Source organism: Anarhichas minor, unplaced genomic scaffold (assembly GCF_050575085.1).
Source record: "Anarhichas minor isolate MPS153535 unplaced genomic scaffold, ASM5057508v1 ptg000023l, whole genome shotgun sequence".
Taxonomy (NCBI): domain Eukaryota; kingdom Metazoa; phylum Chordata; class Actinopteri; order Perciformes; family Anarhichadidae; genus Anarhichas; species Anarhichas minor.
The window spans coordinates 7,992,705-8,011,289 of record NW_027466469.1 but is presented as its reverse complement, the minus strand read 5'-3'; the positions used below and the strand labels follow the sequence as shown (position 1 = coordinate 8,011,289).

The 18,585-nt window shown below is 41.2% G+C and overlaps 1 protein-coding gene across 1 annotated transcript in view; it reads left to right on the top strand.

The window, feature by feature from the left end:
- The first annotated feature begins 3,672 nt into the window (after positions 1–3,672).
- fhit (fragile histidine triad diadenosine triphosphatase) overlaps positions 3,673–18,585 on the top strand; it is a 273,240-nt gene continuing 258,327 nt past the window's right edge. The window contains 1 exon segment of the mRNA XM_076096736.1: positions 3,673–3,778. Within this exon segment, the coding sequence (XP_075952851.1) occupies positions 3,673–3,778 (106 nt within the window).

Sequence of the window (18,585 nt, the reverse complement as noted above, 5' to 3'; positions counted from 1 at the left end):
CTGAAGAGTGAGGCCACTGTGTCTTAAACCTGCATTCTCTCTACTGTCCATCAGGGGGCGACTCCTCTGGTTGTATAGAAGTCTATGAGAAAATGACTCTACTTCTCTCTTGATTTATTCCCTCAGTAAACATTGTAAACATGAGTTTATGGTCTCAATCTCTAGTTTCAAGTCTTCTTCAATACAGCATGATGTTCATTTAGTACATTATGGTCCATTTACAGTCAAACAGACCAGTGGTTCTCAACTGGTCTGGCTGCGAGACCCACCATCACCCCTTAATGACAAGCCGCGACCCAAATTATATCTATATATTCAAGAAGTCTAAAATAAATTACGTAACAGAATTCATGTTAGAAAAGTTATTTTCATTGAATTGCCCTGCAGCTTTAAATTCAGTTCATTCAGGGTGAATTGAAAAAGCCACAATTTTATATTTTTCTCATCTTCTAAAAAGAGAAATTAGTGTTGGAAGAATTCACTTGTATGAGTCTGTCCAGTCAGAGTCTAATGACCCTGGTCTCTCTGGCCATTTTTGTCTTTTGAAAATCGTCCTATGATTTGACTTTCGCAACTCACACTTCAACGGTCCTGCTCTGCTCTCTATTTCCTCGTCTCTCCTCCGTGTGTCACGGTGTGTGTACATCTCACTCAAGTCAGGAAACTTGTCAGAATGCCCATATTTGATTGGCTGAGCTTTATCACGTGATGTGATTCACAACGCACTGGTCAGTGTTTTTCCTGCACCGCTGAACAAGTGCCGTAAATGATGGAATAATTCCGCTGCATAAAAAATCCAATTCAGAATAAAATCAGAACTTTTTTTTTTTTGGTCAGACAAAGGCCCGCGTCCCACTGAAAACAGGTCCGCGACCCACTTTTGGGTCGCGACCCACCAGTTGAGAATCACTGAAATAGACCATAAAGCAGGGTATGCTTTAGGGCAGGGCTACACAGTGATACGTCACTCCTCCTCACACTAAATATAATCACTCCCGTTCATTGGTTGCAAAAAGTCAAGAAGGCGACGTCCGTAATCCAAGATGGTGACAGCGAAAACGCCAAACTTGAGGCTTCAAAACCGCAGTCCGCAAACCAATGGGTGATGTCACAATGACCACGTCCACTTCTTGTAAACGGTAAACGGTTTACCGTTTATAATAATGCATGATTTTTGCGCTGCAGGGGGGTTACAAAGTAATGATAATATATTATCTATGGACATTGTCCGTTTTTAGACAAATAGCAACTCGCTAAAAAGCCGTAATGCTCTTTAGAGGTCAATGTGTATGTGGCACTCCTTATTGCTTAACTTTGATATATTTCCACATTTTGAAAGACAATTGTCTGGCAAGCTATGACACATATTCTAGTGAGTAAGGGCATGTGTGTTAGCCGTAACAATGGGCAGCATGGGTTGAAAAAAAAACCTCACACAAGTAACTTAGGATATGTTAAAAGGACAGAAGCCACCTCATTCTGCATAATATATCAGTAATGCAAGAACGTATGAAAACCCTGCTGTTTACCATCAAGATGTTCCAGACCTGGTGTGCACCAGTCTAATCCAGGAGTCGTCAACGTTTTTCAGGCCAAGGACCCCCAAACTGATAGAGAGATGGAGCAGGGACCCCCGACTATATATATTGTATAAAATTGTGTTTTATATTAAATGGGCCTAGTGCCATGTATAAACATACCTCTTTATTGTGCATTCAATACTAAGCTATTCAAATAATACACAGGTTCATATATTCATGTTTTTATTTTAAACATGTGCAAGGTACAGTGAGTAGAGGCCGTGACACTGCCATTTATAAACACACCTTGTCAGCTGATACCAATGCCATCCATCCATCCATCCATTTTCCTCCGCTTATCCGGGGTCGGGTCGCGGTGGCAACAGTAGTGTGATACCCCGGTAATTCGAGCACACTCTCCGGTCCCCCTTTTTGAAAACCAATGCCAATACCAACGCCAATATCAACATTGTCTGTCAATTGCATGATAATCATGCATACAAGCTATTCAAATTGATGTTTTCATTTTAAACATAAATGTGGAAACCAAAATGAGTGATGGCCCATTAGTGCCACTGCCATGCATAAACATACCTGTTATCTTGCATACAATACTGAACTATTAAAATAATGGACAGATTCATGTTTAGAGAAAAGAAAAAAAAAATGTTTTAAATAGTCTAATCAACCAAAAATTTCACAGACCCCCTGCAGTACCTCCGGGCCGCGGACCCCCTGTTGAAGACCTCTGGTCTAATCCATTTCAAGTGATCCTCTTTGTTATTATCAGTTGGGTTTTAGTATGAGGATTCTCATTTTCATGATACGACAGAGCCAGAAACAGAACGTGTTCAGAATGTGAGAGTTCAGCTCGTCTGTATGTCATGTGGTGGCAATAATCGCTTCTCTCAGCAGGATGTCAACCGTGTAACAGTTTGATGGAGGAGTTTGTCAGACGTGACACCATCTCTCTATCTTGGACATGGTCCAATAAGATGGATTCATCTCTCCACCACGGCAGAGTGTCACCAAGAGAAAAACAACTGCACACAATAAAGCCTATTTTCATAGTTCCTGTGATCACCACCTGATTGAAAGGAGAACCACAAGCTTCTTCTATCCACTTGATTCAGTGTCTCGTTCCTGCTTCATATTGCATTTTTTTCCGACCATTGCTTTAGTTCCTGAGATTGATCATTTTCAATAGCAAGGTCATATTTTGGTGAAATGTAGAGACAGAATTTGAGAGGCTGTCAAACATTGAAGGCTGTTTGAAAAATTGAAAATAGTTTTTTGAAACAGCGGTGGGAGGAAGTGAGAGGGTTTTTAATAATGTGTTGTTGTGCCCTTTAGCAGCTCTCATGCTGCGCATTTTACCTTTTAATTAAGCCACCATTAGTCACATTCATGCTTCCTTTTTAACAGCTTGAGTTAATAAAGATAACTGAACACTGACTCCTCATTGCCTCTAACAGTGTTGACACCAGTGACAGATTCTCTTATTGTCAGTGTAGTGTCTGCCTGGTGGCGGTTCACCAGGATCCTCATGAGTTTTGGGTGATTTTTGTCCACAAATGCTCGGGTTTTTGTTCCCCAACTTTTATAAACACTTAAAATAAATCAGTAAAACGAAACAAGGATATTTCCTTCTCAGATTGTTTTGATATGAAAGATGTTCACATGCTCGAAGACTTAAAAGTATCCAGTATTTCAAAAGATCTGACCCCTCAGATCTTGGGACCCGCTCCCTTACACATGCTTTTCCCTTATTTGCCTGATCAGACTTTTTTATGTCTGTGTGTGTCTTGGTCTGAATGCATTTTTTAACACGGTGAAGGTGCTGATAGATTAAGCAGGGCCATGTCCTCAAAGCTTTTTTTAAAGATTTACCATTATATGTCGTGCTTGTCTAAGTAACTGTACTGTTTATTTATAGTTTTGTAATTATAACATTTTTCATGGCATATTTCATTCCTATTCTCTTCGTAATGTTTTAGAATTACCTTCAGTCAAATCGGATCCTAATCAAATGAGAAATGTCAGTACGGTGGTTCACTGAGGGCCTCCAGCTGTACGTGGATGTGTGTGATGATCAGAATATTTGACCACCTGCTGTCTCTGCGGCTCATCCAGGCCTGTGAGTCAGTGGGACATGTTGACCCTGCGCTGTGGACAGCATCTCATCAAGGCCTCGGCTGTGTTCCTGCAGACGGAGCTGTCCTTCGCTCTGGTCAACAGGAAGCCTGTGGTGCCCGGACGTATCCTTTCATTACTTACAGGTGAAAGATGGGCCCGCTGAGTTTAGTACCGTCTGTGGGTTGAAGTGTGTGTAGGCAATTCAACCCCCCCGCCCCCGAGGCTTTTTGTTTGGTTTGAAACTGTAGATGGAGAGAAAGAGAAAAAGGAAACACACTAAGTATCTTTCCATTCAGATGTTTCTTCAAGCTGGTTTTTAATTCCCACCACAACAGTGACAACACAAATTCATGTAAAGTGCATATTTAATCCACACAACTGCAACTCACTATGATCCTCATGCAACCATTTGTCCTTTAGAATCAGAGTTTCTCAACCTCATAGTCAGGACCTCTCAAGCTTTTTGGCTACTATTCATTCAGGGTCACACAACATCATTACATCACATGTTTTCATTTACAAGATTCTTTCAGGTGAAGGAATATTCCTGATCATTTCAAGACCTACTATGAATTCAATTCACAGGTTCACTCTTACTCAACTCGTCAATCTTCACATCTTCATCCTCCTAAATTACTGACTGGCAGAGGTCAACTTTCAATAAGATTTAGGGGAACCAAATTATGGAATGACTTTTCCCACCTAACAAAAAAATGTCCCTCTATAAAATGTTTCAAAAGGTGCCTAAAAGAACATCTAATTGCTGTTTTGTAACAGTTGTTTTTTTATGTATTAGTGTTCATGTCTTTCTTGTTTTAGCTGTTATATTACATTTATAGTTGTTTCACTCATAGGGACTTGTAGCATTACCATTGCTTATGAGTTACTGCAGGTGTATAAACCAACATCCCTGAACAAACACAAGCCCATGCTTACTCTCACATGCACACACATGCTCGCACACACTCCACACAATTACATTATTTTTTTCTTTTTCTTTTCTTTCTTTCGTTGGTTGTTTTGTTATAATGTAATGTCTTATGCATATTTAATTTTATCTTTGTAAAATTTTAATATTATATAGGTGGAAGCTTAAAATAAGCCCAGTTGGCTTTCTGTCTCTTCCTGCACTCTGATATTCATTTATCTCTGTTATGTTTGATTATTTTTAATTTTATTGTTTGAATTGTGCAAAATAAAAAAAATCATAAATTGTTTTTCTTTTTTAAATCACAAAGAGGGATGAGTTATTATTTGTTTCAATGCAGAGGAATGCCTGATCAATATCTGGCATATGAAGTGTAACACAAACTATAGAGAAAAGAACAAACCATAAACAAGCTTAAACATCTTAATGAGCTACTAATCTATGCTCAAACCACCTAACATTAAGTAATGGTCCGGTAAATCACAAAATGTAATACTTCAATGTTATCTTACTTTGCAAGCTTAAATATACTCAGTAGTTAACGGGCTTCATCCTTTATGTTCAAGCAGACTTACTTATATAGTTTTGTTTTAGCTCTTAAAGCTTGTTATTTCACCTGACTCTTAATGTGAAAAGTATAAAATCTAATAAGGTTTACAACCAATGAATGTGACTTTAATCTCAAGTATGTAGCGATAGCTGTTACTTATTGTACAATACTGAAAACAAATCCTCCTTTAGCTTTCTTTACTGTATCAGTTTGAAAATGTGCCAGTGGAGCTTTGGAACAGGTCCAGCTGAGGTTGAGAAACCCTGTTTCAAAAGAACATTCATGTCAATGGCTGAATGCCACATCTGTATGCAGCTGTTGAACAGCACGATGGTCATTACTGTACATGAAGCCCTTACACAGACGTCAGGGTGAGCTCTGCTTTTTGCTGGCATCGTGAATCAGCCTAATTCCACTAATAACTGTGTGGCTCTATAGCACACATGAGGCTGTGTTTGAAAAAGGAGTGGATGGTTCTACATCACATGTCACTACGTTGGTCATAGGAGAATTTTGAATATTGCGTCATTCTCAAGTTCGTAGAATTGCTGTATTATCTTTGATTTTGCTCTTTGAGTGGACAGCAGTATTTTCCCCCCACACAGCTGTCCTAATTGCAGGAGTGTGCCCATGCATTTTTGAAATACATTTATTGATTCACAGCTGTTTGTTAAAGTGTTGAAAGATTTAAGTCTGCTGAACCTCTGACATAGCTAGGGGTGGTCCGGTGTGGGCACATCCAGCAGCGAGGCAGCATGCCGTCACAGTGACCAGTGTGCAGGAGGAGCTGGTTGGCAGGCCAACATTGTGAGTTTGCAGTTACTCTGCAACAAGTGATTTGATGTTATTTATTTTCACTAAGGGACTGAAAGTAGCCAAGGTTGATAAAATGATCTTTAGTGTGTGTCTTTGTTTCGCCTATTAAATATTGCTTCATTCTCTAATCATTTCAATCACTTCTGTTCTGCCGTTGTTTGAGTGATTAACAGTGCTTTAAAAATACATGAAATAGTGGATGTGACTGGGAATAACCAGTGAATAAAAATAGTGTTTCTTTTAGAGATGATGGATTCAAAGCAGCAGAGTATGACATGATTCTGTTGTACTGATGGATACAATATACTGTAGCTGTAAAACAAGAGGAACTGTTAAAGCTTGTTTTGGATGGATGGCTGGTTCTCTCTGCAGTAGAGATAAATACACTATTTGAGAATTCACATTTTTTCATTCATTGCAGACCAAGCTAAGACGTGTAGAGACCGTGAGCCTGGCCTGTAGCTACAGGGAGTGACAGCTGAGCAAAAAGGCCTGAGGGTTCAAAGGGTTAATGGAGGTTTCAATACCACAGCATCACGCCTTAATTAACATCAGAGCATTTCAATTTCCTCTGCTGTGTCTCTTTGTCTATTCTGCATTGCCGTCACTAAATTCATTTTAGAAACATGTAGCCGTCCCTGACAGTGATCTGCAGTCTCCGTCTTTCACAGTCAATATCTGTCTCATTGTTTCTCTCTGACTTGACTTGAACATTCGCTGCTCAATGGAGCACTTCCCGAAAGCCGCCTGTTGTTGCCTGGCAACAGATGCTGTCTTTGCTGAGTGAAAATGACCTTGACATAAAGGCTATACGAGCGGATGTACACACACATACGCACAGACACACATGAAGTTGGTAGACCATAACAACAGCCTGTCACTGTGCACAACTGTTTGCTTTCAGTTCGTTTGCTTGATCATCCTGTTTTCATTTGCCAACAAAACACAGATGTTCAGTTTACCTTTAAATAAAGAGGAGGCCATGAATCATGATAGAGAAAGAAAAAGAAAAAAACTTGAATTAATTTGCATGATTTCCATTGCTGATTTGTTTGAGTAGTGTGCTTATTCTCTCTGGGGAATGATAATCGGTTCTTGGCTTTGTGCTGAACTTCTTGAGTGCTGCTCGCACAACTCCTCCAAACTGAGACTACCTTTGGACCAGGAAGACGTCTCTCTGCTCTGCTGCACACCTCCATAGCGAAGCCAAATGTTATCTTGATTGCAGTCACCTGACAAATTCTGAGGAGCCATATAATATAGTGAGTGTAATGTGTCTCCTTAAGCAAAGGTTTCCATCAGAACCAGTCTGACTCGTTCGAGAATATCCTGAAACAGGATTTGGCGGATTGCATCGTAGGAATATGTTCTATTTATTTACAATGAGCGATGCTGTTCTGTGGTTTATGACTTGCTAGGATTCTTCTGTTGCGCGTCTTCTAAACCATGTCCATACATATTTCTGGGGCAATTTTATTTAGGGCTGCACCTGAATATTGAACTATTTGGTTATTCATTTGTTGGGTAGTTAAATTTTGGTATTTGGATTTTTTTTTACAAAGAATTACAAACAGGCATTAACATAAACTGCAACTTGTTTAATTGCAGATTTCAGTTGTTTTGTGAGCTTCTTGCAGGGCTTTTTCTGAATGCTGCACATTTCTCATCAAATTGATGAAGACGTTTCTTCATTTGCTTGTGTTTGCTTAATCTGCAGTGCATTGAGCTCTCTGCTGCAATGCTATCATAGAGTACTGTTTAATAAGATTTCCTCAAATTATGGACGCTTGAATCCTTTTTGTGCATCTTTGAGATGAAAGACTAAACAAATCAATGAATAAATGAAAGATATTTCATCAGAAGGCAATGTCAATGTATCCAGTGGTGTTTGTTTACAGTATGGAAATGTATGTTAATGTACTGATGTAAGAGGCATACACGGACTGAGAGCAGGTGGATAATGAAACAGCCACTGGTTCACTTTAGCTGTCCTGCCGGTCGCCTTTTATATCTGACTTTGATGCAAGTGTAGCCCACCTTCTCAATTGCTCTTTTATTTCAGGATCTTCAGATCATACCCCTGTTGCATGGGAGGTGAATTGGAGAGGGTCTACGAAAATTATGAATTTAGGAATGTGCCTACAATATCCCAATTTAAACGAATATACTCTGACTAAGGTGCAGAGAGGCCTGGTTAGCTTAATACAGCTACACTGTCCTGTGAGTTCAAACTCCCATGCATTCCTATGTAGCCCTGACATACATCACTTCAACACATGAATATTTAACAGTCAACATTTATTATAACATCAACATTGTGACCCACAGAAACATACAATATAACACAATAATAATACCAAGGGTGTGACAGTACCAGTGCATTGGCGTGCTTGTTGGAGCTCAGTTGAAATCCTGAAGGAACATTTGTGGTGTACTCACTGTTCCTCGGTTACTCAGACTTGATTTATTAACCTTGCAAACAGGCTAGTGCTTTGAAATCCTCCTCTGCTCCGTCAGTTGAAGTCACAAGCAGAAAACTACCATGAAAACAGCCCACTTAATTCCTCTTCAGAGCCCCACCTTTACTCCACAAACATCTGTGTTGAGCCCTTAGCACGACTGTTCTGTCCGCCTTTTCGTCTCCCCGAAAGGAAAACCTCACCTCTAAAGTTAGAGCTTCCTGTTAAACACTTCTATACTATCCTTTCAGTTCTCTTCTATGTATTAACATTGTCCAGTGTCCGTGTTTCTGAAGTTAAAAACAACAGTGCACTCTGTCATTCCTCTCGGCTCTTTCTTTGTTTACTTCCCGCGTCCCGGTTATTAGACCCGCCCCTCTGAGAACCCGGTAGGTTACCGAAAATTCTCATCAGATTCTCCTGATTGGCTGGCAACACATTTACACCTGACCAACCAATAAGATAAGGACATGAGAGGTTCAAGGGCAACTCGAACTGTAGGACACTTAAGTACTTTTCAAAACTATGAACACAAATGCAAAAGTACTGTTTTATAGACATTTAAAAAACACATGTAAACAAATTAGCAGGGCGCTACACAAGTGTAATTATATCAGTTCCTCAGCATCATTTACCTGAAGTGATAACAGGACATTTATCAGACAGAATGCCTGATATTTGAAAGGTATGAAATATGTTATTTTTTTAACAAGGTCCATGGTTTCTGGAGCTTGCAGTAAATTTTCATGAGACTCATTTTTTACCTGTCTGCGGTGATGTACAAATATACTTCATGGTGTCTTAGTACAATGTGACATCACGGTTGGGTGTGACTACAGACTGACCACACCCACCACACATTAAAGGGGCAGCAGTGAAGCACTGCTTTACAGCCTGGTGTTAAGTTTAATTTTAAAATGTTTCTCTTTATTTAAAACATGTAACCAGTGTGCCAAACTAAAAATGATATTCAACAGAGCACTTGCAGGCCATCTGATTGGCCAGCTTCATCAAAAAATGACAATGGTACTTGACCAATCAGAGCAAACAGTTGAAAAACCTGCATTTTTAACACTCAACAGACACAAATCAAAACAAGTGATTCAGTTTGTCCACATTGAATGCGGCCTAGAGTGAGTTTAATCGGGGCTGCTCCATCAAATTAGCACACATTCAGAGGGACTAAAACAGGTTCAGGAGACAGCACTGTTGGAGCCATAATGTTGTTTTCTTATGTCTTTGAGGGAAACATGGGGTGTGTACACATGCAGTCCTGACATTGAACAGTGGGTGGCACCTTAACCTAAATGTGCATATATGCAAGTGCCTGGTAATGAGGATCAGGTGTGTGTGTGGACGGGAATCTAACAGTTTTTGACCGTGTCAAGGTGTCGTGTCAGCCGGCATGTCAGTGAGAAGTTTCAAGGTCTTATATTATCCTGTATTCTGTTACGGTGTCATTCATTTGAATAAATGGATCAACGGATCTAAAGAAAGACAGCGCATTTGACATTGAAATGTTTGTGGAACACGCGTCCGAACAAGTTCTCCCGTGGCTTTAAAATGGATATTTGTTAAAGTCACTACAATTAAGTCAAAAACTGGCTTCATTTGAACTTGTATGGATCGTCGTTCGTTGAATTGACCAGCTGATCGACATTGATGGATTCAACAGCTGATTGACATCGCTAGAGTGAACAGCTGATGACTACATCGCTGGATTCAGGCTGATCGGCATCGCTGGATTCAACAGATGATCAAGTAGACATCGCTGGATTCAACATCGCTGGACATCGCTGGATTCAACAGCTGATCGAATAGACATCGCTGGAAAGTTGTGGTTGCTTTGAAATCTAATTGGACAACTGATCACTACCACCAAGCTACGATTTCGGACCAATGGACACTCTGAATGGACAGAGGTATGTAGCGCTAACAACATGGCCATGTTTAAAGTTGTGTGCACACTTATTATTTTGAGTGTAAATCCAATGCATTGGTTCCAACTTATAGGCCTAAGAGCTGTATGGGTGGTTTAATTTTGAATTGTATTTAATAAATGATGAATTCTGATATTAGTGTAAAGGTACAAAATCAAGGTTCTATTGTTAATGAGCCAACCGTGGCTGGAACACAGGTCAATCCCAGCACGGCCAATGGTGAAAAGGAAACACAACCTGTCAGTAAACGTCCTACTAAACTGACACAAAAGGCATTAATGGGTAAACTGGACAAGCTACAAAAGGTTCGGAAGGCCAAACTAAACAAAGCTTCTGACCTTAAAAGGACAATTCAAGACCTAATGCATGACAGAGAATATAAAACAGAGGTGCAATGTACTTTTGATAAATACACAACTCTTTGCAATGAAGCAAAGGAACAACATCAATCTCTGTCACAAATATTATCTCATGAAGAAAAGGACAAACATGAGATATGGTTCAAAGCAAAAATGTTGAGTGTTAATGATTTTACTAATGCTGTGAATAAGTGGTTGTCTAATGCAGACATTTCCAAACCTGATGAAAATGATGGTGCTTATGAGAGTGAATTTAAACCAGTGACAGCATTTCCAATGTGGAAACAAATGTTTCTATTGAGAAATTGAGCAGAAGAAGTCACACCAGTTCAAGAACCAGCAAATCTTCATCTGTACGGATTCAGATAGAGGCAGAGAGAGCAGCACTTGAAACTCGCGCTGCAGCCTTAAAGGAGAAGCACGAGCTGGAGGAGCAATCGGAGTTGCTGAGAAAGCAATCGGAGTTGCTGAGAAAGAAAAAGGAAAGACTGGAGGTTGACACAGAAATGGCAGCCGTTGCTGCTAAATTAGCGGTATTTAAGGCCTCTAGTCACCAAGCTTTCTCAAACACACAATCGGATGGAATGGAATCATACTTTGAAAAAGGAGCAAGGTTAAAGGAAGTCTCTACCACACTCAACCGACATGCCAAAGCATATCAACCAACATCTGTGGACTTGCAACAACAACCACCTATACAACAACAACAGTATGCATATAGGAATGCAACACATGACAACAGCACGGTCTGTCAATTGAAACCAGAAAATACATCACGCAAACCTCGCATGGATCATCCTCACGTGCAGCTAACAAATCCAGGTGGCATTCAGTCTCAACTTGCTCATAAAGGAAATGATGAAACATTGGCTCTCTGCAACCTACTGCAAAGGCAAAATGAAATAACAACGTTGCTTATTCAACAACAGGCCTCTCATTTACTACCACCAAGAGAAATTCCATTTTTTGATGGGGATCCTCTGCAGTACAGAACGTTTATCAGAGCCTTTGAACATTGTGTGGAGAGTAAAGCAAGCAACAGAGGAGACTGTCTGTATTTTTTGGATAAGTACACAAGAGGTCAACCAAAAGAGCTAGTGCGTAGTTGTCAGCATATGGCTCCAGACAGAGGCTATGCTACAGCTAAGGATCTGCTACAGGAGCACTTTGGGAATGAGCACAAAGTTACTGCAGCATATATGGAGAAAGCCCTCTGCTGGCCTTTAGTGAAGCCTGAGGATGTCAAATCTCTCCAAGCCTATGCCCTCTTTTTGCGTGAGTGTTGTAATGCAATGGAGGACATACAGTACATGAAAGAACTGGATATGCCAGCGAATATGAGAGCAGTGATTCTGAAGCTTCCATACAAACTAAGAGAAAAATGGAGAATCTCTGCATGTGAGCTACTGCAAAACCTCAATCGCAGGGCAAACTTCAATGATATTGTCATATTCATCGAGCGTGAAGTCAAAATATTGTCTGACCCAATCTTTGGAGACATTCAGAATACACCACTTCAAACAGTAAACAAAAATGTGAACAAGATCAAAGTAGAATGGAAGCCAAGATTCAAAGGAAACAGTTTTGCAACTTCTGTTACTGTTGAAACCCCGGCCATTGAAGAGCCAAGAAGGTTAAATCATGATAAACAACCAAATAGTTCATCTGCAAAGAACACCAGCTTTTGTTTGTGTTGCTCTCAAGGTCACACACTGGAGATGTGTCCACGATTGGAAGAGAAGACACATAGGGACAAGATTAACTTTCTTAAGGATAATGGAATCTGTTTTGGCTACCTTCGCATTGGCCATAGGAGCAAGGATTGCGATAAGCGCTTGACTTGCAAGGTGTGCAGTCTAAACCATCCCAGTGTTCTTCACATCCGCCAAAGAGAGAAAGTAGTCAACACAGACTCAAAATTGCCAAAAGAACCATCATTGAGTAGCGCACATGTTTCTCTACACACATGTGGTCCTACAGGGGCCGGTAACAGTGATGGGATTCTATCCATTTTACCAATACAGGTGAAATCCAATAAGGGAGACAAAGTCATACAGACATATGCTTTTCTAGATCCAGGCAGTACAGCAACATTTTGTTCTGAAAACCTGATGAGGAGGCTTAATCTGAATGGACGGAAAACCCAAATCCACTTAAGAACCATGGGCTCAGGAGCAACAGTTTCCAGCTATATGTTGACTGATTTGGAGATTTCAAGTCTCACCGGGAAAAGATTCTATGATTTACCAGAGGTCTATACCCAGAAGAAGATGCCTGTAAGCACTGATAACCTCATCAAAAAAGAGGATTTGGCAAAGTGGCCATACTTGGATGGTGTTAGTGTTCCTAACATTCAAGCTGAGGTGGAGTTGTTGATAGGTACCAACGCCTCCAAAATGCTTGAGCCGTGGAGAGTAATCAACAGCCATGGAAACGGACCTTATGCCATTAAGACCCTATTGGGGTGGGTTATTAATTGTCCCGTTCAAGGATGCAGTGATGAGCGGTGTGAGAGTGGCTACCCCGCTGCTACTGTTAACAGGATTTCCATACAAAACCTGGAGGAATTGCTGAATAATCAGTACAACCATGATTTTAATGAAAGAACATCAGAAGACAAAATGGAGATGTCAAGGGATGATGTGAATCATCATGGAAATCATGAAACATTCAGTCAAGCTTCATGATGGGCACTATAGCTTGAACCTTCCCTTCAAGAAAGAAGAGGTCTCGCTGCCAAACAATCAATGTGTTGCCAAGCAGCGCATTCTTGGATTGAAGAGAAAGTTTGAAAGAAATGAGAAGTTCCATCAGGAATACACCAACTTTCTCAATGATGTTATCTGTAAGAGGTATGCTGAACGTGTGCCTAAACATCAGCTGGAACGTTCTGATGGAAAGGTATGGTATATTCCACACCATGGAGTGTACCATCCTAAGAAAGGAACTCTTCGTGTTGTATTTGATTGTGGGGCTGAGTTCAGAGGAAAATCTCTCAACAGTGAACTTTTACAAGGCCCTTGCCTCACCAGTTCTTTGTTAGGAGTCCTCACAAGATTTAGACAGGAACCCGTGGCTTTGATGACTGATGTTCAAGCCATGTTCCATCAAGTCAAAGTGGCACAGAAAGATGTGGATTTCTTCGGTTCTTGTGGTGGCCTGAAGGCAATCTTAAGCAAGAACTTGTGGAATACAGGATGACTGTGCATCTGTTTGGGGCAGTGTCTTCACCCAGTTGTGCTTGTTACGCACTCCGGAAGGCTGCAGAAGATAACCAGAACAGTTTCCCTGCCGAGGTAATTGACACAGTCAATAGAAACTTTTACATGGATGACTGTCTGAAGAGCTTGCCATCTGAGGAGGAGGCTGTTGAAATGGTCCAGAATTTGACAGCCGTTTGTCATAAGGGAGGATTCCATTTGACAAAATGGATTAGCAACAATCGTGGAGTATTGCTATCCATTCCAGAAGAGCACAGATCTAAGAACCTGCATGAGCTGGATTTGGACAGAGACCAACTGCCGGTTGAGAGAGCCCTTGGTCTTCATTGGTGTGTCGAGACAGACACTTTCAAGTTCAAGATGTCACTCAAGGAACAGCCTCATACTAGATGTGGGATTCTATCCGTGGTCAGCTCAGTTTATGATCCTTTGGGATTCCTGGCACCACTCACACTTCCAGTTAAACTCATATTACAGGATCTCTGTAGGAAGAACTATGGATGGGATGATCAGATCCCCCCCCCAACTCTCCAACAGCAGTGGATCCAATGGTTGAGAGACCTGGAAAGAGTGACAGCATTCAAGGTGCCTCAAACAGACAGATTTTGAAAACCCCATTCATGGACAGTTACACCACTTCTCGGATGCCAGTGAAAGTGGATATGGCACTGTGACATATCTCAGGATGCAGAATAGCTACAAGAAGACTCATGTCTCTTTCATGCTAGGCAAAGCCAGAGTGGCACCAATAAAGCAAGTGACAATTCCTCGTTTGGAACTTACTGCTGCCGTTCTTGCTGTTCGAGTGGACATGATGCTTAGAGCAGAATTACAGCTTCAACTTGAAAAGTCATGTTTCTGGACTGATAGTACTTCAGTTTTAAAGTATATCAGAAACGAGGACAAGAGATTCCAAACCTTTGTGGCAAACAGGATATCTACCATCCGAGGAGCAACTGATGTCTCACAGTGGAGATATGTTCCTACCACACAGAATCCTGCCGATGAAGCCTCAAGGGGATTCAAGATGGACCATTTGATGACCAACAGAAGATGGATTGATGGACCTGACTTTCTGTGGAAAGCAGTGGAGTGGCCTGCTCGCTGCTTTGATTCCAACATTGCTGCTGATGACCCAGAGGTCAAAAAGGAACTTATAACCAACGCAGTGATTGTTGAAGATGCACCAAATGCCACCCATCAACTGATAACATACTTTTCTGACTGGAAAAGGTTGAAGAGGTCAGTAGCATGGATTCTGAAAATAAGAAAAGCTCTACTGGAAATGAGTCAAAAAAGGAAACAAATGAGTCATGAAGATACAGACATAAATGGCAACAAATTGGAACAGGAAATGCACCAAATTTAAACTGTGTTAAGGGGACAGAGTTTGACTCCAGATGATCTTTCAGGAGCAGAAAAATCGATCCTTCGCTTTACTCAGCAGGAAAGGTTCCATGAGGAATTGGCGGCGTTAACATCTGGCAAACGTGAAGTGAAAAAGGATAGCACCATTTACAAGCTGGACCCGGTTCTGAAAGATGGATTGCTTAGAGTTGGAGGGAGATTGAGTAAGGCAGCCATGCCTGAGGAGACAAAACATCTGGTCATCCTATTCAAAACCCAGCATGTATCCACTCTAATATTAAAGCACATTCACGAACAGGTGGGCCATGGTGGAAGAAACCATGTTCTCTCCAGATTACGGAGGAAATTCTGGATTACAAGTGCTAATGCAGCAACAAGAAAGATCCTGTCCAACTGTGGCTTCTGTAAGCACCATAAAGGGAAGTTGTGTGAGCAAAAAATGGCAGATTTGCCTATTGAAAGACTTGTTCCTGATCTGCCTCCATTCACCAACGTCGGAGTTGATTATTTTGGGCCAGTTGAGATCAAAAGAGGACGTAACCTTGAAAAACGCTATGGAGTCATATTTACATGTATGGCATGTAGAGCAGTCCACTTGGAAGTTGCCTACTCTTTGGATACTGACTCATGTATAAATGCTTTACGCAGGTTTGTTTGTAGAAGAGGACAAGTCTCTCACTTAAGATCTGACAATGGAACCAACTTTGTTGATGCTGAAAGGGAGTTGAAAAAAGCTCTTGCTGCTTTAAATCACAGGAAGATACAAGCGGCTTTTCTACAGGAAGGAATAAAGTGGAGCTTCAACACACCAACGGCTTCTCATCATGGAGGTGTATGGGAGCGCATCATAAGGATGATTAGACGGATACTAACATCAGTCTTACATCAACAAACCCTGAGTGACGAGGGATTGCATACTGTTCTGTGTGAGGTCGAAGCCATTTTAAATGACCGCCCTATCACCAAGTTATCTGGAGATCCCAATGATCTAGAAGCTCTTACACCCAACCACCTGCTGACAATGAAAAGAAAACCAGTCTTACCACCTGGACTGTTTGAGAAGACAGACCTCTATATCAAAAGAAGATGGAGACAAGTACAGTACATCTCCGACCTTTTTTGGAAGCGCTGGCTAAAAGAATACTTGCCTTTGCTACAGGAGCGCCAAAGGTGGAGTAAGGAGAGACGAAGTCTTGTTCCGGGAGACATTGTACTTGTTGTAGATGCTACAGCTTCACGTAGTTCCTGGTTACTCGGAAAAGTTCTAGAGACCTATCCTGACAGGAAAGGACTGGTGCGATCTGCACGAGTGCACACCAAGACTAGCACGCTGGACAGGCCAGTGACCAAACTTTGTCTTCTACAAGAAGCTGAAACATAACAAAGTTATTAGTGACCTCTTACTCTTAGGAGAATTTTGGGTTTTTGTTTGTTTTGTTTATTCATTTTATTATGGATTTATTGGCTCCATTGTATAAATATCTATTAAATTGTTTATGCCCTCCTGCCATTAACAATTAGGGGCCGGTGTGTTGGAGCCATAATGTAGTTTTTGTTGTTTTCTTATGTCTTTGAGGGAAACATGGGGTGTGTACACATGCAGTCCTGACATTGAACAGTGGGTGGCACCTTAACCTAAATGTGCATATATGCAAGTGCCTGGTAATGAGGATCAGGTGTGTGTGTGGACGGGAAGCTAACAGTTTTTGACCGTGTCAAGGTGTCGTGTCAGCCGGCATGTCAGTGAGAAGTTTCAAGGTCTTATATTATCCTGTGTTCTGTTACGGTGTCATTCATTTGAATAAATGGATCAACGGATCTAAAGAAAGACAGCGCATTTGACATTGAAATGTTTGTGGAACACGCGTCCGAACAAGTTCTCCCGTTCGCCCCCCAGTGGCTTTAAAATGGATATTTGTTGAAGTCACTACAAGCACCCTTAATAAATGACTAGAACCAGAAAACATGCTTCCCCATGTAATAGTGGCTCACATGATGTAAACACATGTCAGGCCTGCTACTTATCTCTCTTGTCATTGTGGAATGAACAGATGGCAAGTGATTGCTGAATGAAGTCCTCTATATGCTCCTATTGAAGTGGCATTGCTTGAAAGTAACCTTTCTTAAGTGTTCCTGCTTTGTGCTGCTGAAGGTTACACTTGGAGAGATGTCAAGCTGTATCAATTTACAACACGTCTACTGGCCTGTAATTTCCTCTGAGTTGAAGTACACTGGGCCCCAGTGACAGAGCACCAGTCTGATACTACCATGCCAATGCCCCCAACAACATAAACACATGATTAGATATCTTCTCTCTCAAAGAATTCATTAGACCAAGAGCTGATTACACACATCTAGTAATCCTATTAAAATGTATAATAAGTAGCATTTTCAATCTCTCTGCTGAGATTGCGAGTGGCGGGTGGGAGAAGGGATGCAATTAGCAGAGACACAATGCTGTCCCTCGTTATCCAGCGATCTCGCGACACATTAGCAGATGCTCTGGTAGGGATTACTGGAGCAGTGGCACTTTTTTTTCTCAAAATAGCCCCACAAGTGTCTACAGCAGCACTGTTATGACAACACAGCAAATGTCAAAGGCTGTTGAGAACTTATTAGGGCCCGAGCACCGACGTAGTCGGAGCGGAGGACCTATTGTTATTCTAATGTTTATTATTAGGGCCCGAGCACCGACATAGTCGGAGCGGAGGACATATTGTTTTTCGATTGTTTATTAGGGCCCGAGCACCGACGTAGTCGGAGCGGAGGACCTATTGTTATTCTAATGTTTATTATTAGGGCCCGAGCACCGACGTAGTCGGAGCGGAGGACCTATTGTTATTCTAATGTTTATTATTATTATTAGGGCCCGAGCACCGACGTAGTCGGAGCGGAGGACCTATTGTTATTCTAATGTTTATTATTATTATTATTATTATTATTATTACTTTTCCGCTTTCATCGCAAAAAGGAGGTGCTTGGGATACTGGGAATTTTGTGAAATTTGGCACGCAAGCCAGAATTTGCGAAAATTGCAGTCTGATAGGGGTGTCCAGCTGCGGTATAAAATATTGGCTCGATAGCGCACCCTATTGAGTAGCCCCAACATCGGGTTTCACCTAGCTGTATGAAATTTGGTAGGAATGTGGATCGTGATGAGACGCACAAAAAATCCTCTTGGAATTTTTCTCTAAACCAAACAGGAAGTCGGCCATTTTTAATTCTATGACGTTTTTGGACCGTTTCAAGGCGTCATACTTTAACGAACTCCTCGAGATTTAACCCGAT